This window comes from Hemiscyllium ocellatum, chromosome 37, assembly GCF_020745735.1.
Source record: "Hemiscyllium ocellatum isolate sHemOce1 chromosome 37, sHemOce1.pat.X.cur, whole genome shotgun sequence".
Classification (NCBI taxonomy): Eukaryota; Metazoa; Chordata; class Chondrichthyes; order Orectolobiformes; family Hemiscylliidae; genus Hemiscyllium; species Hemiscyllium ocellatum.
Genome location: NC_083437.1, coordinates 34,178,731 through 34,201,920, shown reverse-complemented (window position 1 = coordinate 34,201,920; position 23,190 = coordinate 34,178,731). Strand labels below are relative to the sequence as shown.

General features: G+C 42.5%; 1 protein-coding gene across 2 annotated transcripts in view; it reads left to right on the top strand.

Annotated features, from left to right (window-relative positions):
- LOC132833740 (probable G-protein coupled receptor 153) overlaps positions 1–20,183 on the top strand; it is a 100,020-nt gene extending 79,837 nt beyond the window's left edge. For both annotated transcript variants that reach the window (XM_060852263.1, XM_060852262.1), the window contains exons 5-7: positions 2,681–2,870; positions 5,807–5,991; positions 18,699–20,183. In XM_060852263.1, coding sequence (XP_060708246.1) covers positions 2,681–2,870; positions 5,807–5,991; positions 18,699–19,460 — 1,137 coding nt within the window. In that variant the 3' untranslated portion in view covers positions 19,461–20,183. The remainder of the gene's footprint in view (positions 1–2,680; positions 2,871–5,806; positions 5,992–18,698) is intronic.
- Positions 20,184–23,190: the final 3,007 nt, after the last annotated feature.

Below are 23,190 nucleotides of genomic sequence, written 5' to 3'. Positions count from 1 at the left end.
TTGTTGATAGAGTTCTGGTTGGAATGCCATGCTTCTCGGAATTCTCATGCGTGTCACTGTTTGCCTCAAAATGGCATGACCCTCTTTCATTGGTATCCTTACATACAGTTGAGGAAGGACACAACTTCGACTGGGACAACACATCCATCCTAGGACAAGCCAAACAGAGACATGCATGAGAATTCCTAGAAGTGTGGCATTCCAACTGGAACTCTATCAACAAACACATCGAGTTAGACCCCATCTATTACCCCGGGAAAAAGAACAGGAAATTATGTCACCACGGGCAATGACATCACCACAGGAAATGATGTCACCAACCCAAAGAAACCCAAACATATAAATATAAAGCAGGAATTATCAGCAGTGCTTCATCCAGAGGCCCACTGAAGATGTTACCTAGTATGGTGACAAAATGTCTGGAAATGAATCTTGCAGCTCAGCAGGCAAACCTACACCCAGAATGATCAACCATTTATTAAAAGAACTGCAATTATTGATGGTCTGAAGCAAAAACAAAAGTCGCTGGAGAAAGTCAGTAGGTCTGGCAGCATCTGTTGAGAGAAAGCAGAGTTAATATTTTGAGTCTGGTGACCCCTCGTCAGATCTGAGTTCAGACCTGCTGAGTTTCTCCAGCAATTTCAGTTTTTATTTCAGCCCTCCATGGCTTGTGCAATGAGCCTTCCTTTTGTGATGTACTGTCCTACGATCGTACACTCCACAACCACCTGATGAAGGAACGGCGCTCCGAAAGCTAGTGCTTCCAAATAAACCTGTTGGACCACAACCTGGTGTTAAATGATTTTTAATTTTGTTATTATAGTGCCATTGGAGGCTAATGGTCATAGGATCCTGTGATAAATACAGATGAACAATATAAGCTGCAAGACTGCACAGCAATCTGAAAGTCCTCATGTCAGCCCTTTAAGTTACCACATGTGTGCAAAATAATTTAAAAGGACCACACACTTAAGATGTTTAATCCATCCTTTCTCAAAGACCAGTCCAAAGATAAAGATCTGCCGTTTACCTCAAGAGCCTCAACTGAGTCTTGAATGGATGCAAGATTTTTGTTTTCATCACCCCACTCAGAAACTTGCTGCAAGTATTGCTTCACTGCACAGTGGTGATAGCCTAGTCATTAATCCAGAGACTGAGGTAGTGTTCTGGAGAACCAGATTTGAATGACGCCATGGCAGATGGTGGCATTGGAATTCAATAAAAATCAGGTTTTAAGAGTCGAACAATGACCATGAATCCTTTGTCAATTGTCAAGAAAAACCCATCTGGTCCACTAATGTCCCTTTGGATTAGATTCCCTACAGCGTGGAAACAGGCCTCTCGGCCCAATAAGTCCACACTGACACCAAAGAGCAATCCACCCAGACCCATCTCCCTCTGACTAATGCACCTAACACTATGGGCAATTCAGCATGGCCAATTCACCAGACCTGCACATCTTTGGACTGTGGTTGGAAACCAGAGCAAACCCATGCAGACACAGGGAGAATGTGCAAACTCCACACAGACAGTTACCCGAGGCTGGAATTGAACCTGGGCCCCTGGTGCTGTGAGGCTGCAGTACTAACTACTGAGTCACCATGCCGCCCAAAGGAAGGAAACTGTCATCTTTATCTGGTCTGGCCTACATGTGACTCCAGACAATGTGACTGACTCTTAACTGCTCTCTGGGCAATTATGAATGGACAACAAATGCCGGCCGAGCTAACAATGCTCCCATCCTGTGAATGAATGAAACAAACTTGCCTGACATCAATCCTAAATCAGCCTTTCCTCAGTTTGAGCCTGCACTGACCACCTTGTTTGCTGTCTCAGATTATTTACAAGTTATGTCCTGGAATTATGGGATTTGAACGGTCTAGTTGAAGAACGCGAGCAGATTTGTCAAACATGATTAACCTGTCACAAATCCATATTGATTCAGTTTGATTGTGTGAAGCTTTTCTAAGTGTCCAGCTATTTCTTCCTAAAGTACGGACTCAAGCATTTTCACAACAACTGGCCTATAGTTTCCTGGTTTATGCATCTCTCCCATCTTGAATAGAGGCATTGCATTTCCAGTCCACTGGAACCCTCTGGAATTTGCCAGCACAGTGCAACACCAGTAAAATAGAAGATGTATGTTAAGAAGTATGATTTCCTTAAAAGGGATCTGGTGATAAAGCTCAGCAACATGACAACTGTAGATCACACCTGTCTCTACCTCACCATTTCTAGCTTTATAGTGAGTGTGAAATTTATGCTGTGCCCCAAATACTGAAATTAAATTGTGTAAATTTGGAATCCCCAGTCACTGTTGAGCTAGCTCATCAGAGCTGGTCACAATTGGGCTACAATTTCAATGATATAACCCTGGATTTCCATAGTTTCCCATTCATACTTGATATTGAGGTGAGAACAGGACCAGACGCATCTCTGATATCTGTTGACACTCAGAGGTGAGACTCATGCTTGCTCATGGGTGGACAGCAATGAAGATGAATGAAGTGTCAGAATCTCACCAACATCTGTGGATTTGTATCAATAAAGGAGGGATGGGAGGAGATTAGAGGCTGTAAAAGAACAAACCTTGTATCGATCAAGACATAACATCAGAGTTTGAATGAGAATTTCGCGAGCTCTTCAGATTCAAATGAACTTTCTCCTTTCTGTTTTTCAGGTGGTGAGCTTTGCAAGTCTCAAGTATGATACCTCTTACACTTGGATGGTGTTGTGTTTCCTATGGTGCTCCATAGTGCAGTCTATTCTCCTGCCGTTATTCCTTTGGGCTTGTGACCGCTACAGGGCTGATGTGAAAAGTGTATGGGAAAAATGTGTAGCTATTATGTCCAATGATGAAACAGATGACGGTAATGGTCCTTCTTGATTGAATTCTATAGAGTTAATATCAATTAGTGCCTTGAATATAGCTTGGAAATTCTGTCCATTTAAAGTTATTGTCCTAAGTTTATATGAGGTAACCCAACTGGCACACTGCAGTGCTGCTGTGTGCACTGTCCACTGTTTAATAAAGGGCCCAGTCTGTGCAAAGTCCCTTTGTACCTATGGCATATGGTTTTATCTCTGCTGTTTCTGTACATAGGACATGGTGCAGCCATCCACAACACTGTACAAAGACAAAAACACAATAGTCAGAATCTTGTAGAGTTCTGAGTGATGTGGACTATAGTTAAGTTTTGTGACAGAATCAGATGAAAAGTTCAGTGAAGCTGATTTGATGATGAAAGCATCTTCTATGCATTTCACAAATGGCATGGTGTGTAAGGAGTGAGACAGTAACTAATTAAGGAGGATTATTGTTCATTAAATGCCTCATTGACACTTAATTAACTAATCCATTAATTACACCATTTTACTATCTTATCAAAGCAGACTAGCTCTGGAGAAACCTCAACATGGCCAGTAGAGCTGATGTCTTGCAGATTCAACTTGCTGTTTGCTCTGAATGACCTCCCTGTTGGACACTGGGAACGAACATCTCAGGGCACATGCCATGGGCACAATCCACACGCATCCCATTGACATGGGCCAGTCTCTAAGAAATCTCATGGCACATCTCCGATCCACTTACAGATCACTTCTGCTCTTCACACTGCACTGGTAATTATCAGTGTAACACTTCAGCAAGGACACACAACCAGCTTGTGGACTGGATGGGGCTGAATTTCTGGGCTCTTCACTCACTGTCAAAGCATGCACTCACTCTGAGCTCACCTGGATGCTGTTCACATCCCTGCCTTGCATTGACTTGCATCGATTATTTGCACTTTGCCCCCTCAGCCAGAGATACCAGGCTCAGATTACTGCAGTCTTGCTGTGCTGTTTAGGGCAGACACAAAGGAAGGAAGCTTGTTATGATGGTCAGTCAAAGAAGGGGGAAAAGCCTTTGCTCAGGGAGTCCTGGCACTTTGAGACCAGGCCAGCCTCTGGTTAGAGTCCACTCAGAGTGGTCAGAGTTGAGATTTTGCCCTTATAAGGGGTGAAGAGCCAAACGTCTGGCATCCCACCACTTGTCTGCATCCAAGAGGCTGTTTCCCTCCGGCCACCCTCCCACCCCAGGAGTATGAGGGAGGCAGGTATTGCAGGAGGTGAAAGTGGGTTGTACAGCTCTTAATGTTGTTGCAGGGTGGGGAAGTGTCCCTAGCCAGTGAAAGGGCAGCAAAGAACATCAGGGTCAGTGCTGTTGGGGATTGTGGAGGGGGACCACAGAAAGTGAGGGAAGGTGTTCCAGACAATAATGAGAATGGTAGATGGGATGTAGTGGGAGGTGGGTACAATGCCAAGGATAGAGTGAATGTGATACATCAGGGAGAAGAAAGTGGCACTTACGCTGACAGGGTGGACAAGGTCATTCACCTTCTTCCTATAGTGCTTGTGCATTCCTCCAGCCGGCAGGTTCTGTCCTGACCCAATAGGCAGCCTCAGATTAGGCTGGGTGTGGTGTGGTGTGGTGTTCCCCACTGATGGACCTGGGAGACAAGGAAGTCACACCCCTCTGTCCAGCAACACCTCTCGGTCCCTGCCCACAAAGCATGGCACTAAATGCCCTTTGTCTGCCACATTCAGGAACCATGCAGAACAGCTCTTAGCTGATAGTCCAGGTGCACAAAGAACATTTAAAGGAGGCACTAGTGCAAAGGATGCTGGTGATTTCCAGCACTGCTGAGTAGTTAGTTATTCTGGGAACAGCGTGTGGTAAGGTGGGTCCAAATCAGATGTTATCGACATAATAGGGGCAATGTAAGTGGTTAATGAGGCGAGTTTGATAAGATACAGTGAGAAAGCTCACTATACCTCCTGATGAAAATCCCTCCAAAAACTCAACGCATCTCAGATTTAGCCAAAGAAATATGAGATTCAGCCCATTGCAAGGTCGAAATGTTTTTTGTGGTTTTCGTTGATGAACCCCTAATAAAGTGAACTCATTAATAGCTGCTTGTAGCTAAGCCAGTATCAGCTTTACAGTGTGACACCCAGCAAAAGACTTGCATTTATATAGTGCCTTTCAAAATCACAGGAAGTCTTAAAGCACTTTACAGCCAATTAAGTATTTTCAAAATGAAATCACTTGTAATCTAGAGCAACCAATTTGCACACAGCAAGCTCTCACAATCAGCAACGTGATAATGACAACATAATCTGATTTTGCGATGTTGATTGAGGGATAAATATTGGCCAGGTCACTGGATGTAAACTCCACCCTACTGTTTTTTCCGAATAGTGCCAAGAGAGCTATGTACAGTATTGACATTAGAGTGCTTTGATTTAACATCTACAAAACGGCACCTCTGATATCGCAGCTACCCCTCTGGTCTGCATCAAAGTATCTGCTTTGATTTTTGTGCTCAATTCTTTGGAGTGAGTCTTGAACGCAGGACCTTCTGTTGATGATCCCTTCTGGGATTTGCTCCAGTATGTAAGGCCTGCTGTTTCGATATGGCCCAGTGCATGGGGATGCCATATTTTGCTCATAATTCAGGATGTTCAGTATCCCAAAGGAAACATGACCATAGTCAAGCAATAGTTCTATGCTTTGCACAGTCTAGCCCTTAGTGTGTCCACGCATTAATATCTCCAAATGAATTTCATTGCTAATTCAGCAAATTATCTCCCAAGTAGAATGTACCATTATGCACTCTTTTAGTGCAAACATTTAATTTGAAATTACTTTCTGATTTAATTTCAGGCTTCATTAGCAGTGCCTTCTAGAGAAGATGTGTTGCAAATGTAGCTTTAGACAATTTTGAATCACAAATGACTCATAAGATGAATTTCTTTGTTTTAGGAAACAGTCAGGATGGAGCAATTCACTCGGAATCTTTCTTTGAAAGACCCTATGAATATAACTGCACCACTGAAATCCTGACAGTAGATCGCATTGCCAAGTATGACTTCTCAGCTCTGGAAAGGGGAGTGCCCCAGGTGTACCCAATGAGAGAGATGCAAGAGGATAAGATGCAATACTTACAGGTATCTGTCTAAACCTGGATTCCAGAGATTAGAATTCGTTGTATTATTAAAACATGCTTTTACTCCAAGCTATTGAGTCAAATAAATCATTTGCCTTCAGAATTCTCCTCATTCTGCTTGCTGGTTATAGTCATTCACCTCTTTATGAGTCATAGAGGTTAGGATTTTGATCCCTGTTGTTCTGTAAGTTTCTTCTGTTTCCCTAACATCACCCCAGTCCGATGTGTGCTCCTCTGCCCCTCTCCTTCACTCTAGGCCCTGACACATGCCCTTCAATGAATTTTAAAAGTTGTGGGCTTTTCTGCAAGTGTAGGTTTAGACTGAGTTGGCAGGTTCATTGGTCATGTCTTTGGGTAAAGGTAGAAGTTGTGGTGAAGGTTGACCCTGTCTGCCCACATCTGTTCGAGTGTAGGCCACCGTTGGATGGTGAGCTGGTGGAGGAATCTCTCCATTGAAATCTCTTAGCACTCTCAATGACATCCCAGTCTGAGACTTAACCAATGTGAATAGAGTATGAACCTATTATGCTAATGGACGACAGCGACTACACCCACACTGGGAAGCACAAGTATTAATGATTGATTGGGGAATCATGACTCTCTTAAACCTTTGAATTAGCTTGTGTTTTACTGAAATGTAATCTCACAACAGTCATTCAAAAACCTCCACATTGTAATTTAACTACAGGCTAGTCAAAGATTTACTTCATTCTTCAGAATATTTTCTGTTAGTATTCTGCAATTTATCATATCTTACATATTATTATAGTCATGCTTATGTATCAAATTCTACTGAAAAACATAACAAATCTATTTGAATGGGAATACAACAGGGAAATATAAGGCATAAGGGAATAGTTTATGTTGATTTATTGCACAGATCTTCAGGCAAATTGATTGAGATTCAGCAAAGGTGACACCGTACAAAAAAATTAAAGGGAAAGTTGAGGGTTCCTGTCTCAGACAGTATGAAAAGAGTAGGAATTGATTTTTCCTGCTGGCACTTCTTTCCTGTAATTTTGAAGTTTAATCTTTATTTGAAGAACAATGACTCTTGCCATCAGTGGTGAGCAATCTATCTTTTAACAATCTCATTAAGTTTGGGAATCAACTATTTATGGCCTGAGCAGGAATTTATTTCAGTGATTTGAATTTCGGACTTGGGGAGAAGGTACTGATTTTCACTTTTTAGTAAAGATGAGGTCATGCAGTATTTTTAGAAATGGGATTTTAATATTGAAGTGTACAACAAATATCAATTCTATTTGTTATTGATCCTCACAGTTAAAATAAAAGCAATATTGTTACTCAGAGGCCCTACCATTGACATTTCTAAGTTGGGCAAGTTTCATCATTTTGAAAACTTGAGACATTTTCAAAATGGTAGCCATAAATTCAACCTCCTGGAATGATGTGCTGTGGGTTAAACGTTTTATTAAGAGGAAACATGTTTTATCTCTTGAATCTTTAATCAAATACAAAGTAAACTAAAGATGCAGACTTCTTCTCTGATGGCTAGAAAATTAAAATCAATCTGAGCCCTGTGTTCCAGCGTCACCATCCTGAATTGGCTGTTGTGGTATTGGTTTATTTGCTGACACCCTTCATCAAAATCCATGAACAGACACAGCCTCGATATCTTCTCTGATGAGTAATGGAGCCCCCCCTAACAATTTCTTCCTTCATACCAAGCATTTCTCCCACCACCACAACCACCTCTTATTTCTTAAAAGATTCATTTCCTATACAGGTTTGAATACTCCTCTGTAGCCTTCAGTTTTTATTCTTTACCATAACCCCATAATAATTGCTCCTTGGATCCTCCCTCCTCCAGGTGCTTTATCTGACATGGTCTTCCTTATCTGAATATGTGTTGCTGGAAAAGCGCAGCAGGTCAGGCAGCATCCAGGGAGCATTCCTGAAGAAGGGCATTCGGGCTCATGCCCGAAACGTCGATTCACCTGTTCCTTGGATGCTGCCTGACCTGCTGCGCTTTTCCAGCAACACATTTTCAGCTCTGATCTCCAGCATCTGCAGTCCTCACTTTCTCCTAGATGGTCTTCCTTATGCCTGCATCTTAATTTGTTGAAATCAAGATTCATTACACAATCTGTTTCTCTAATTCATTTTTCCTCAGAATCTCAAACTGTGGAACATTACTTCCATTTCTCTCATAAGCTATGGACTTCCAACATTTATGGCAACTAGCTATTTCTTGATTTCGCTTGTTTTGCCTTCTATTCTTTTCAGCCTTTTTCTGACGACCTGCAACTGGCCATTCACTGCGTTTTCTTGGTTAAGAAGCTGTTCATTCATAAACGCCATCAAACTAAAGTATAGAGACCTGGCACTCTTTGGAGTGTAATCTTTGTGACTTAATCCATTGCCCATCAGACCTGATAGGTAGGCCTCACTCCTGCCATTTTGGTGGTCATTTCACGCGGGGCTTCATCAATTTTTCTTTGCTCTCAGGGTTATAGCTGGAACCTTCTAGGTCTGCAAAGGTCACTGTCACCATAACAATCAGGGGGATATTGGCTATAATATTTTGGAATTGTTTTCTCGTTGAGCTGGCTTCTCCAATTGTATTTAGTTGCAGAAAAGATTAAAAATATGCTTTTATACTGTTTTTACAGATGTTAAGACAAACAGGAATTTCAAAACTGCCAGCAAAATGAATTCCCCAGTGGGCCAATGAGATACTCCCACTGTGCCTGGACGTGTCGTTTGGCACATTTTCATGGAGCTATGCCAAATCCGCTGGGTGCTCCCTGACTCAGTTCCCACCTAGGATTATCAGTTTTTTGGAAAATTGGAATTGCAGCAAACATTTTTGGACAAGATTGACCTCATTATTCTCCTTAAAATGTCCTTAGCTGCCTTATGTCATTAATGGATTGCCACATGATGGGAAGCAGCTTAGTACCATGTAAAGGACGACCAAACGCCCAGGAGTGTTACTTTGGTACAATTCCAGGAGGCTGATTTTGTTATAGGTCTTTTCATGCCTGGGAGCGGTGCTATAAATGCATTTTCTTTTCTTCTTGCTATTGAGAAGCTGAGGCCTAGAGTGTAGGATTCCATCAAGATTGAAAAGAAGAGGAAAGAAGTCATGATAAATTAGGAAGTAGTCATTAGGTGATGCTAAGGTTGGGTTTTAAAGGCCAGAAGATTATGAGGAAGGGAAGACTGAAGGAGGTAAGGAGTTCCACAGCTTTAACCTGCTGACTATCCAACTTTCCATCTGGGCCCCCCCCCGTCTTAGCTGCTGTTGTGAAATGGTTCCCACTCCTCAGGTACTGGTCTCTTCCCCATTCAGCTCTGACATCTTCTCCCCACTCCTCAAAGAGCCCTCACTTGACTTGATGCCCCCTGCATCAACCAACCCCATCTCCAACCTGAAACAAACGCTCATCGAGGCACACCGACTAACAAAATGAAGACACTACCTGAGCAGCTCATAGTACACGTGAACATTACAGCAGTCGACAAATAAACCAAGAGCACTTGGTTGAGTCAAGAAGATCTGGAACGTATAGAGACATTTGCTTTACTGAGCTTCCTGTCCCTCAGCCTGTGTGTTGATGAAGAATTGGAATATATTACAGTCTATCTTCTTAATTTCTCTTGAGTGGTTTCGTTCGCAAGATAATCTGTACTTTAAGGTCAAATATTTTATCACAAGTGGCCAGCACCCATACAAAGATTATTTACAAGAATCACTAGTCTCAGTGTCAAATCATTTGTTAAAACAGTTATTATATATCCTCTGTGAACAATAGCACTCTGTGGGAAAGAAGGCATTGTTGGTTCTGACAGCTCTCTCTCAGCTGGTTTACTTCAACTTCACCCTGCTGTATATTATAATTATTGTTTGCCTATCTCTTTCATGTTGACAGCATTATGCCCGGTGATTCTGTTGTGCTGATTTATTTTGAGTAATGGATTGCATTGTTCTGCAGACACTGCAATAAACAGGCATGTTTCACAGGGAAGATGCTGATTTGCCACTAATTTGAGTCTGAGTGGAGCTTCGAAATCTATATTCTCTCCATCACAGTGACAGTCTAATTCCACCATCCTAACATCATCCATCTCCACTACTGTATCGGCTGATATGTTGCTAACTCTGGCCAGAACTTTATGGCACCTCAGTGAGACTGGGGAGGAGGTGTGCGCCAGAGAACACCTCGATGATTCCTCAGGTGCTCTACCTGCTGATCTCTGGCTTGTCCTTCAGTTTCACCAGAGTCGAGCAAAGCCTGGGGAAGCACCACACCACCCTCCCACCAACTGAGGACATTGAGTGATCAATTAAATGTCTACTTCCTGTCTTAGATTTGAGGCTGGCAGGAAGAGTGTCAGGGGCAATGCCAGGCAGGACATGGGCCTTAGGTCTGAAGGAGGAGAACAAGCCTCCTTTCTACATTGGCTTCCCTCTCCACCTCCTGCAAGGTGTGACCACCACTCGAGAGCTCGTTACCTTGGCCTCAACATCAAGACACCCAATCTCTCTCCCACACCCCCAACTCCTCTCCCAATCACCCTGACCCCTCTCCCAATTACTCTGACCTCTCTCACAACTCCCTGACCCCTCTCCCCACCCCTCGACTCCTCACCCTACCCAGACCATTTCCTAACCACGTCGAACCCTCTCCCCACCCCTGACCGCACTGCCAAACCCCTGACCCCACTCCTCATCACCCTGAACTCTCTCACAATCCCTCGAACCCTCTCCCCACCCTGACCTCTCTGCCAAACCCCTGACCCCTCTCCTAATCACCCTGACCTCTCTCACAACCCCCGACTCCTCTCCCCATGCCCCTGACCGCTCTTTCCACCCCCCCCGGCCCTTGTCCCCACCCCTCGACTACTTTCCCTACCCCCGACTTCTCTGTCAATCCCCTGACTCCTTTCCCCATCACCTAACTCCTCTCCTAACCATTCCGACCACTCTCCCACACCCCGACCACTTCAAACCCCCCCAACCTCTCTCCCCACCCAGGTCCCTCCTCCGACCCCTCTCCCAAACCCCCAGCCTCCTCCTCATCCCCGGCCCCTCTCCCCACTCCTCCGACCCCTCCCCAAATCACCATGCTCCCCCCATCCCACTGACCCCTCTCATAAACATCCTGACCCCTCTCCCCACTCCCCTGGCCCCTCCCCCAAACACCCCATCCACTCTCCCAAACACCTTGTTCCCTTTCCCCATCCCATGGACCCCTCTCCTAACCACCATGACCCTTCTCCCCACCCTGCTGATCTTTCTCTACCCCCACCCCACCCCCCCACCAACAACCCTCCCCCCCCCTCGGATCTCCCATTCACTACTTGCCATGAGATCCTGCACTTACTTTTTCCTGGAACCTGCTGTCTAATCAGCTGTAGCTCCCTGAGGTGGTGCTTCTGCCTGAGTGAGGGACGAGAATTGTATCTCTAATCAATTAAAGCCTCCTAATGAATGCTTCTCACTAACTGGCTGCTCTAATTGGTGGGGATCAGTTTCCCACCAATTCTTTCAGGAGCACTGCCAGAGTCTGACTATGTAAAGTACTGCCGGGCAGCTTCATGTTATCCAGAAATCTTCACTCGTTTCAAACTCAGCTGCCTGAGTTCAAACTGGCACCATCTAGTTTAAACATATCCCTCCTTCCTCAAGCAGATCTGAAAATTGATTAACTCGAACATCTTAAACAAACAAATTCAATTGCCGCTGAATTCCAAACATTGCAATGTGTGTAAACAGCACATACAATCCAATAACCATTCCTGAATTAGTAAAGGAAAATACATTACTCTGTGAATATTTTTCTTGCTGTCAATCAGATACTAGAACGCTATGTACTCTGGAACCCATGGAACTCATTTGCACTATTCTTCAATCTAAAACTATTTTAAAATGTAACTTTCTTGTGGGAAATCAGAGACTTGCATTTCTGGTAACGAAGTTTCTTGTTTTGTTCTGAAGATGTTGCCACCTTGTGGGGGAACATGGCAATTGGCACCAACGTAGTGTAAGAAATAGAGCTGCTGGCTTTTAAGAGAGAGAGTGCTGCGGGTGGTGGGTTTAACCCAAGGGTCACCACACCTCAGGCGAGCGAAAGAGGTTGGGAATAAGAATCCTTCAAAGTAACTTCAGCCATTGTGAATTGAACTCACACTGTGGGTCATGACCAGCTGTCCAGCCAAATGACCCACGAGGCTTATATGGACATTTGGCTCGAGCAGACCAAATGCCCATATAAGCCTGTCCCCCTTTTCAAAATGACTCTACTGGCCTGCCCTTTACCCAGGCCCTTTGATTTAAAACACATATATATTCTTTTATGAAATGTACTAACGCCTGCATTTGTTGTAAGTCTTTAATTGCCCTTGAACTGAGTGGCTTCCCAGGCCATTTCTGGGATAATTAAGAGCCAACCACTTTATTTTCTTTTCTGAATCCCATTTTTATTTTTTTTAAAGCCCCACATTATCGCCAAACTGCAGCAGTGCTTATTTCTCCCCAGCAAGTCAACCACTTTATTGTGGATCTGGAGTCTCATTTAGGCCAGGTGAGGTAAGGACAGCAGATTGCTTTCGCTAAATCAGTGAACCAGGTGGGACTTTATGACAATCACTGATAGTTCCACGTTCATCGTTATGAGCTTTTATTGATTGAATTTGAATTCTGCCAGCGACTAGATTATTGGCCCAGTGGCGTTATCATGATGCCACCACTCCCTCGGTGCCCAACAGGTTATCAATCTTAGCCTTCAATATACTCAATGAATGATGGCCAGATTTGGCTACGTATGCAAGCTGCTCCAGTTAGAAAATGCCTGGATTCTCTGGACCCAACTTAGTAATAAGGAGCCCACTGCATGTCATGTTTGCTCTGTGAGGGAGGTGGGGTTACTGGGTATATTGGGTCTACAAACCTTTGAACCAGAACATATATGGACATGGGGATGAGCAAGTACCAAGCTGGGCTGATTAGAAGCTGTTTGGTTCTCTGGAAGTTTGTCCAATTTGTTTTATTAGCTGCTAGGGCTCAAGTCCTCACCCTCATGCCCCCACCTACCTCTCCATGGACTGTCATCTCCACGCCAACTCAATGTCAACCTGTGTCCCCTCCCACCTAGCAACCACCCACCCCTTCAACCCCATGGCCCTTCATACAATCCACACCACCTTCATGGCCCCTTAACTAGTATCTACCATTGAGATTGATGGAAATGAAAACTAAAGCTTCTCAAACTCCAGCACTTTCACTCCGACACATAATCGTGAAAAAAAATTCTCGTTCATTGGACCCATTCAGTCTTAAATCATTAGAATCTCTTCTAAAAGCAAAGACTGCTGCAACAAAGATAATTAATCCTTTAAATTCTTCAAACTGTCAATCTGACTGTTAACTTGGAAACATTGTTGATGGAATTGTACCTTTTGAAACTCAATCATGTGTTGATAGTGTTGTAATAATAGCCCTTAGGGAAAGACCCCCCCCAAGAGTTCTATTTAAACTGAAGTAATACTTCCTTCTTCATCTAAACGATGACTTAGCCTTTCACTGACAGCTTGTTTCTTTTTAAAGCAGGGAATTTCTAAAACCTTTTGATCAGGATAGTTATACAGACATTGTCCACCCTCTAACATTGTTTACATCTACTCCATTAACTTGTGATTGCCACAACACAGCTTAAAGCCTTTGCAGTAGCCAAAATGAGGCATGTTTGAACTCAAATACGGCACAGTGGCTCAGTGGTCAGCCACTTGGGTTCGATTCCAGCCTCGGGTGACTGTTGGTGTCGAGTTTGCATGTTCTCCTTCTGTCTTTATGGGTTTCCTCCGGGTGCTCCAGTTTCCTCCCACAATCCAAAAATGTGTAGATTAGGTAAATTGGCCATGTTAAAATTGCCTGTCATGTTCAGGGATGGGTAGGTTAGGTACACTAGTCAGGGGAAATATAGAATAATAGGGTAGTGGAATGGGTCTGGGTGGGATACCCTTCAGAGGGTGAGTGTGGGTCCGAATGGCCTGTTTCCACACACTGTAAGGATACTGCGTTCAAGTGGCCCTGCCAAGTCTGGGTCTCCCTCCTGTATGATTTATGCCCCTCCTCATTTCGCGTACCAGCAAAATTTGTATTTGGAAATGAATGGGCTTCACACCCAAGTCGTGCCCACCATTTTTTTTAGTGTGTGGGCAGTCAGAGAGACTCTGTGAAATTCCACCTCGGGGCAACCACTTCTTTTTGGTGTCGAGAATTCCAAAGATTGACAACACTCAGAAGTGAAGTTTTTATCTCAGCCCGAAATAGCTGATTTCTTCACCTGAAACTCTGCCCCTTAGTTAAAGGTCTTCCATGCTGAGGGGGTCACCCTTCAGCATCTGTCACGAATTTCAGGTGTTTTGACAAGATAGCTTCTCATTCTTCTAAGCTCCAGAATATATCAGTGCATTCCTATTCCGTCACACCTTGTAGGATCATCTCCTCATCCCTGAAATCATCAAATGAACAGTTAATTGCTCTGTCAGCATGTCACCATCACCACAAGGAAAGGTTACCTAATGACCAAGCACCCTGCTTTAATGAGGAGTGTAGGAGAATGTACTACGAGCAATATCAGGCATACGTGTAAATGATGTGCCCAACTGTTGAAGCTACAGTATAGGACTGTATACATAGGAACAGCAAACAATACATGGAGCTAAGTGATTCCACGGTCACTATAGATGTAAGCTCCACATTCCTACAATATCCAGGTGGTGTGGAAGATTGAACAACTGGTTGGAAGAGGAGATTCATGAACATCTCTATCCTCAATGATGGTCGAGCCCCAGAAGGTCAGTGCAGAAGACAAGGCTCAATCATGTGCAACGGTTGTCAATCAGAAGCACTGACTAGATAGTCCATCTTGGCTTCCATTGTCCATCACTGTTAACCCTCACCTCCCATCAGATCTAACTGTGTCTCAAATGTGGTGTTTTGTGGTAAGTAACTCATTTCCTGACTCCCAGAGCTGTTTCAGCAGCACATTGGAAAAATGATATAATATTTACTGGCTCAGTGCTGCACCAAAAATGCTCCAGATGTTTGAGATTATCTGGGACATAGCAGCCCACTTGAACAGCACTACCTTAAATATTTACCACTGCTGCCTAGAACAATAATGGCACTTGTTGCAAAGGAAAGCCACCTTGAGCAAGTTTCCCTCCAAGCCATACATCATCCCAAATTCATCACCTTTGAGTTGTAATCCTGGAAGTCCAGCATTGTGAATGCATCTAGATCACTAAGATAGCTGCAGTTCGAAAAGGTATCCCATCACCACCTTCTCAAGGGCAATGAAGCAGTCTTTGTCATCAGTACTCACATCCCCGAGTGAATAAAATGTAAAAATCCAAGCAAAGATATCTGTCCATATGAAAGGAGACCAAAACTACACATCATGCTACGTATGTAATGTCATGAGTGTCCTGTATAATTACTGTGCCACATATTTATAGTAATACTTTAATCTTTTGCAATAAAGGTTAGTAAATAATTTGTCTTACTGGTTGCTTCCTGTACCTGCAGCCTGGCACTGTGCCAAAATATCCATTATTCACATTTTAGCCTTGACAATGGTAGGACATAATGTCAAGACCATTATTATGGAGTCTTCAGACATGCCTATACCAGCTTATCATTCAGGGTAAGTCTCCAGATCCTGGAGGTGTTTTGAACAACTGTATCCTGCTCTGCTGGATGAGATCAGCTCATTTAACAGAGAGGAGAAAGTCAGGACTGCAGATGCTGGAGATCAGAGCTGAAAATGTGTTGCTGGAAAAGTGCAGCAGGTCAGACAGCATCCAAGGAGCAGGAGAATTGATGTTTCGGGCGTGAGCCTTTCCTGAAGAAGGACTCATGCCCGAAATGTCGATTCTCCTGCTCCTTGGATGCTGCCTGACCTGCTGCGCTTTTCCAGCAACACATTTTCAGCTCATTTAACAGAGACCCGAGTTTGAATGCGGAACTACTCTGATCTATAGATTCAGTTCTATAGTGAATCTCCTCGTAATTTATCATCTTTATAATCAATACATGCATTTATGTAGTCCCTTTAACATTCACAAGAATGGTACCAAACAAAGTTTAGCACTAAACCACAAAAGGAGATATGAGGACAGATCATTAAAAGCTTGGTGAGAAAGGTAGGTTTGAGATAATTGAATTGAGTTGAATTTATTGTCACATGTACCAAGACACAGTGAAAAGCTTTGTCTTGCGAGCAATACAGGCAGATCATAGAGTTAAGTAGCATAGATTAGTAAATAATAGGGCAACAGAGTAAAAACAAAAACATAGGTACAGGCGAATGGAGTGTCCTGAAGAAGTAGTGGAGAGGTTTAGGAAGGAAACTCCAGTCTGTAGGTTTGTTCATAATTGGTCGAGGGGTAAGAGATACCCATGAGGTTCAGATTGGAGGAGCACAGATATGTAAGATAATTGGTTGGGCTCCCAGTATGGCTCACTTACATGTGCAAGATGCTGCATCTATTCATTCACATGGTCCTGTCCTGTGCAAATGTAAGATACATGTCCTCATACTGCATCACTACCCCATGGAAATGCTAATTAAGTCTGACTCGAGAGTTTTGAGTATAACTAAACACAGGTTGACTCTTTAATGCAGTGCTGCAGTGCCAAATGATGAAAAGCTAAATTAAGACACTGTCTGTCCTTACAGCTGGCTAAAATACATCCCAAGTCATTGTTTCAGAGAAGTGCAGGGAGGTTGTTCTGTGTGTCTGTCACCATCCCTCAGCTAAGGTGCCTATAATACACCATGTAGTCATTGCAAAATTGCTATTTGTGGGCTTTTACTCTGTACAAAATGGCTATTATGTTTCCTACATTACAGCAGTGACCACACTTCGGAATTAATTGTAAATCTTTTTGAGATATCCTGAGGTTGTGAAAGGTGCTATATAAATGTATGTACTCCCCTCTCATTGTTTGGGCCAACGCTTTTAATAAATTTGTAGCAGCTGGCGAACTTAATTTATTTACATGACATATCTCTTTATCACTTCTCATATCCTGAGAATATTTCGAAATGTTTTACAACAATTATTTCCCTTTGAAATGCAGTCCTTATTGACATACACTCTAAGTATTCCTTCAAACCTGATCTGTCACACATCCCCCAAACCTTTGCTCTGATGGCCCTGCCTTCAGCTGTTAGGAGCTGAAAATGTGTTGCTGGTTAAAGCACAGCAGGTTAGGCAGCATCCAAGGAATAGGAAATTCGACGTTTCGGGTCAGAGCCCTTCATCAGGAATGGCTGATGAAGGGCTCTGGCCTGAAACGTCGAATTTCCTGTTCCTTGGATGCTGCCTGACCTGCTGTGCTTTAACCAGCAACACATTTTCAGCTCTGATCTCCAGCATCGGGGCAGACCTCATTTTTTACCCTTCAGCTGTTAGGACTTAAATTCTCGAGTACCCTCATTTAAACGCTACCATCCACCTCTTTTTCTTAAAGATTCTCTTAATCCCTACCTTTTTTGTTACCCTTTCTCATGGAGTCATAGAAACCTACAGCATGGAAACGGACCCTTTGGCACATCCAGTCTATGCCGAACATAATCCCAAACTAAACTAGTCCCACCTGCTTGCTCCTGGCCCATATCCCTCCAAACCCTTTCTATTCATGAACTTATCCAAATGTCTTTTAAATGCTGTAATTGTACCCACATCCACCACTTCCTCAGGAAGTTCATTCCACACTCGAACCACCCTCTGTGTATTAAATAAATTTGCCTCTCATGTCTTTCTTAAATCTCTGTCCTCTCATCTTAATAATGTGCTTCCCAGTATTGAATTGCCCCATCTCAGGGAAAAGATAGCAGCCATCATCAAATTGGTCCACTTATTGTGAAGTATTCTATTTTCAGTCTCTGCTGTGTTGACTTATGTTAATTTTCTTCTCAAAATGCATCTGAATACAATACACTGGCAGCAATAAGTCGCATGATTGTATTTGCTGGCTGATAGGATCTAAGTATTGACAAATACAATCAGCATCCAAGAGCAAGAGTAGTATTTCATTATCTTCGAAGGAACTTGTTGAGTGCATTGCGTGCCAGAAATGAAACAGTTATATGATAACAACCATAACTGTAAGTAAAGGAAAAGCATTGTTATGGTTCACCAATGGTGCCTTTGCCACCTACTATCCTGTGTTACAAGGCACTGTTCCAAATGTAATGCCTTGGGCTCTATTTTAGCCATCTGTGAGGACAGACAGAACATTGATTTAACATCTCATCCCTTAACACTGTACCGCTCCTTTGGAAATGTCAGTCTGTGTCAAGTCTCTAAAATGGCCCAGTGCTGCATGTTATATCTCAAGATTCTCACCGAGATCTTGGTGGCTCAGTTGACCCATTCCTCATATCCCACGTCATCAACTACAAAAGAATCTGGTGAAGATTATAAACATGGCTTGCTCTATCATACAGAATATCCTGGAAATTATAAGAGAGGGTAGCAAGACTTGTTTGGCTATATGATGGATTGCTGCAAATTGGGAGTAGGAGGTTGTAGAATTAGTGCTGGCCTTCCATTGCCATGAGTGAAGTTAGCTGGAGGTAAGTGATAGAGTCTGCCAAACCTGTCAATGTAACGGGAGAGGACATTGAGATTATTTCAGACTGCCTTTTTTTTTATGTCTCTTAGGTTCCTCCAACCAGACGCTACTCCCATGATGAGTCAGATATGTGGGCGACAAGCCCAATTCCTTCCTATCTTCACAGATGGGGGTCTTCAGAGGACATCACAGGGGTACTGCACTACAGCTCCCCCAGGCATGAGAGGAGGAGAAGCAGTCTGATCTCCCAGCATGATGACTGTGCTTCTTTCCATAAAAGAAGGAAGTCCATGGATAGTGTTATATCTCTAAAGCAACAGACCAGGGAGGACTATTTTGGTGATGACTTGAAATGTTTCAGCCGTGATGAAATAATAAATTACATTGATGAAACTCCTCTTCCTAGTCCAATGAAATCCCCACTGAAGTCATCTTCCATATCACTAATACCAGAAAAATGTGAACAATATTCAGTCATGTTTTCCCATTTTCCGCTAACTAATTTTGAGAAGGAGCCCCATGTTCTCCGTCGGTTATCGGAGGACAAGGAATGCATCTTCGCAGGTGTCCCCAGGCCCAAGGAATACTTGGCAAATACCTACCCATGTGACCCAATTGCAGCTCAAAAGAAACCAGAGACCTACATTCAGGCCGCAGACAGTCAGGCCAACACCAATATTAAGCAGGAAGCTTCCAGGAACTATCGGACAGATCTATGCGTCTCTTGGGACAATCAGGAAAATCTCACCAAAGTGGAAAGCAAAGGAAGCACGAACAGTTTTTTAAGCTCGCCTTCTGCTTCTTCGGGTTATGTGACTTTTCATTCTGATTCCATTGGATCGACATCATAGGAGAGAGTCTGGAGAAAAAAAAACAAAAAAAAAATGGTGTTTCTACATTTGTTTTGTACCAAGGGAATTTTATAATTCAGCCAGGAGGATACAAAGTCAAGAACCAAAGAATTAGGCAAATATTTTCACGTCCTTGAAAAGAACAGGTCTCCTATTAAAGAATAAAGAGGGCGTTGTCTGGAAAAGTATGGCATTAAGTAATCTCTGAATGCAAACCTTACTGACCTTTTATTTCTATTTTACTATTTTTTTTTGAAAAAAGAAATAGTTTTTAAGAGGCAACACTAAAGCAGGTATTCTGGTAAGACTGAGTATGTTTGCTATTGTTCAGGTTTGGAATTGGTGGGGAGAGAGAGAAAATGTGATTCTAAGCTTGATTACATTTTTAAAATATCCGAACTGTAAAGTGATTTCTCCACTGGGCGTAATTTGAGGTCATGTTTGTCTATTTATGCATTTTGGACATTCATTGTGTTCTGTTGGTATTTTGTTACAGCTGCTGATTATCTTAACCAATATGAGACAATAAAATTGTTTGTTGGGGGAGGGGGTGTGTGGACAGTCAATTGTTTTTCTGTATATTTTGCATTTGTAAAATTGGTGTCATACATGGGTGACATTGAAATTGTCTTGCAAAACTAGACATTGGTTTCACTTGGTTCCCGTAAAGTTGACCTAAAATTTAAAAGCAACCAATGTTTTCTTAGCAGCATTTGCAATGATCACTGTCCTTGAAAAGTATCAGGGACCATGTAGCTTATATTAAAAACCTACTACAATATCTGATCTCAAGCTGCATTGAATCGTAAGATGGCTTATATCACGCATTACAGTTCGTCATAAAATACATGTTTCTTTAATCTTTATATATGACAACTTGGATTTTGCAGTCAACAGTAGTGATCTCTGTGACAAGGATTTCACCTTTCCCGGGGTTAATTTAAATTTGGCACCATGTGTATCAGATGTCTGACATCCAGCATTAGAAATGCCTTCAAGGAAGCCAAGCAGTCAATCATAATGAAGAATTCTCTGAACCGGCACTCTAGGATGCAAAATATACTGATTACCCTCCATTTTAGATAATACTATGGAAAGAGAAAAATAAAGATTAGAACATCCACTGGGATTAAGATGGAAGCTACAATGTAATTTTAGCATTTATAAAATATTACTTTAATTATATTGAAAACCTACAGATGTTTTATCACAGTGGGAGTATTTCAGATTCCACAAATATAAATTAGATTATCAGGATCATGGAGATTGTTTTAGACATAAGACCAGAAGATATAGGGGCAGAATTAGGCCATTTGGTCCATCACGTCTACTCTGTCACTTCAATCACGGCTGACATGTTTTCAATTTCATTCTCCCGCCTTCTCCCATAACCCTTGATCGCCTTACTAATCAAGAAGCTATCTACTTCCAACTTAAATACATTCAATGACTTGGCCTCCACAGCTTTCTGTAGCAATGTGTTCCACAGATTCATCACCATCTGGCTGAAGAAATTCCTTCTCATCTCAGTTCTAAAGAGTCATCCCTTTATTCTGAGGCTGTGCCCTCCCCCGGGTCCTAATCTCTCCTGATAGTGGAAGCATTTTCTTCACATCCACTGTTCATTAGTAATTATAACATAACCACATCATGAAAAACCAATTCCACCAATATGGAATCACAGTTTCAGGGGTTTTACTGTGAGATTAGATTAAAATGTAGAAATTCACATCAGTTCATATGATTTCTAAAGATTATCATCCATGAGGACTTCAGCAGTGCACCCTGTGGAGAAGGATTTCCCTCTTTAGCGGGGCATGTGCAGATGGCAGACGTAGCTATCAGTTTCACAGTTTTGTAATGATGGTGAACACTGACAGGTTTGCCATCTTTATAACTGCACAATGTGAGCCAACAGCTTTTAGCAACACGGGTTGAACTGGATATCAGAGTGTCTGCAGTAAGCTCTGTGTTGGTCTCAGATCTCCAGCATCTGTGGTGTTGTGATTTTATTTGACTCGATAAATACAAGCCTTTCCTTCTTGATGATATTTCATATTTTCTCGTGCGATGTATAATGACTTCATTCTGTAAATCTTGAATTCAACCTTGTGAGTTTTCCAACTATTTTGAACAGAATCTGTGCTCTCTACCTCTGGATTGATCAGTGATGCATCACTGACATTAGTTCAGTTTTCTTTTACACCATCATTTGAACTACTCACTCGGTTGTGCAACATTTTACTTTAGTACAATACCGATCTCTCTCTCTTTTTCTGCACAATCTGTTTCTGAAAGTGCATTAAAGAATTCTCACTCTCATTTTCCAATGCTGGAACATTCTATCCTACTTCCTGAGTGGAGGATGACGCTGAGGCTACAAGTGCCTATTGAGACAGCTCTCATAAAATCACTTTAAAGGCAATGAGATGTGGAACTGATGGAGTATTGGAGGCAAAAGCACTGATACATATAAGGGGAATCCAAATGTAGCAGAAAGGAATGGAAAATTGTGTTAATAGGATGAGATGAAATAGAGAAAGGTATATATAGAGTGTAAACTCCAGATGACTAAAGGCCATGCTATGAAACTTTAACCCTGTTTCTCTCTTCACAGGTGCTGCCAAACGTACTGAGGGTCTGTGGGTGTCATGGTAGTTCAGTGGTTAGCATGGCTGCCTCACAGTGCTAGGGTTCAATTCCAGCCTTGAGTGATTGTCTGTGTCGAGTGTTCACATTCTGTCTGTGTGGGTTTCTCATACAGTCCAGGGACCAACAAGTTAGGTGAATTGGCCATGTGAAATTGCCCATAGTGTTCAGGTGCATTCATGAGGGGCAATGTAATGGGACTAGGTGGGATACTGTTTGAAGGGTTGGTGTGGACTTGTTTTGTTGGGTGTAATGGCCTGTTTCCATACTGTAGGGTTTCTATGATTTCCAGCACTGTTTGTTTTTAATTCATATTTCCAGCATCCACAATACTTTGCTTTTGTTCCAGCACAAATTAGCTGGGCCAATTTCTGTATGGTAAATCTATGAATAAGCATTTGAAAAGAAATAAACTCAAAGGTTACAAGATTGGGACAAATATATTGCAATATAGGGCATGAGCTGGCAAACTAGAATGAGCACCAGCACGATGGGTCAAATGGCCTCCTCTGCATAGATGACTTTAACAAATACAGAATAGGAGAGCTAAAGAGAATTGTCACCCTGTGTACTGGCATTACTTCAACTCTTTTATGTTGCTAAAACAGTGAATCATCTGCTATCACACATTGACTTCACCCTTCTCCTGCTAAATCACATGTTCTGTTCATCATCCATATTGAACACATTCAATATTGATACCATCTGGTGTCTCTCCGTTTGTATCCAGGCAATGCAGTGGGATAATGCTTTTTCTTTGTGATACAAAATCTAAAGCACTGCTACTAATTTAATCTTTCTTTACGGCTTTTTCAAATTGGAATTGATCATTGAAAAATATTGTAACCTTAATGATTCAGCTTGTCATTGTAGAATGTGGAACAGGAAAGTGCCATGTTTGATTCCTGATCTCTGCTGAACTAAGTACGGACCTTTGTGAGCAGTTCCACATTTGATTACAGTGACCTCTTGCCTCTTTGGGATGGACGAACGCAGGGTGATAAAATATGGGGCTCGATGTTGACCACAATGCATGATGCCGTTGGAAAATGCTGCAAAGTATTTTAGGATATTTCTGAGG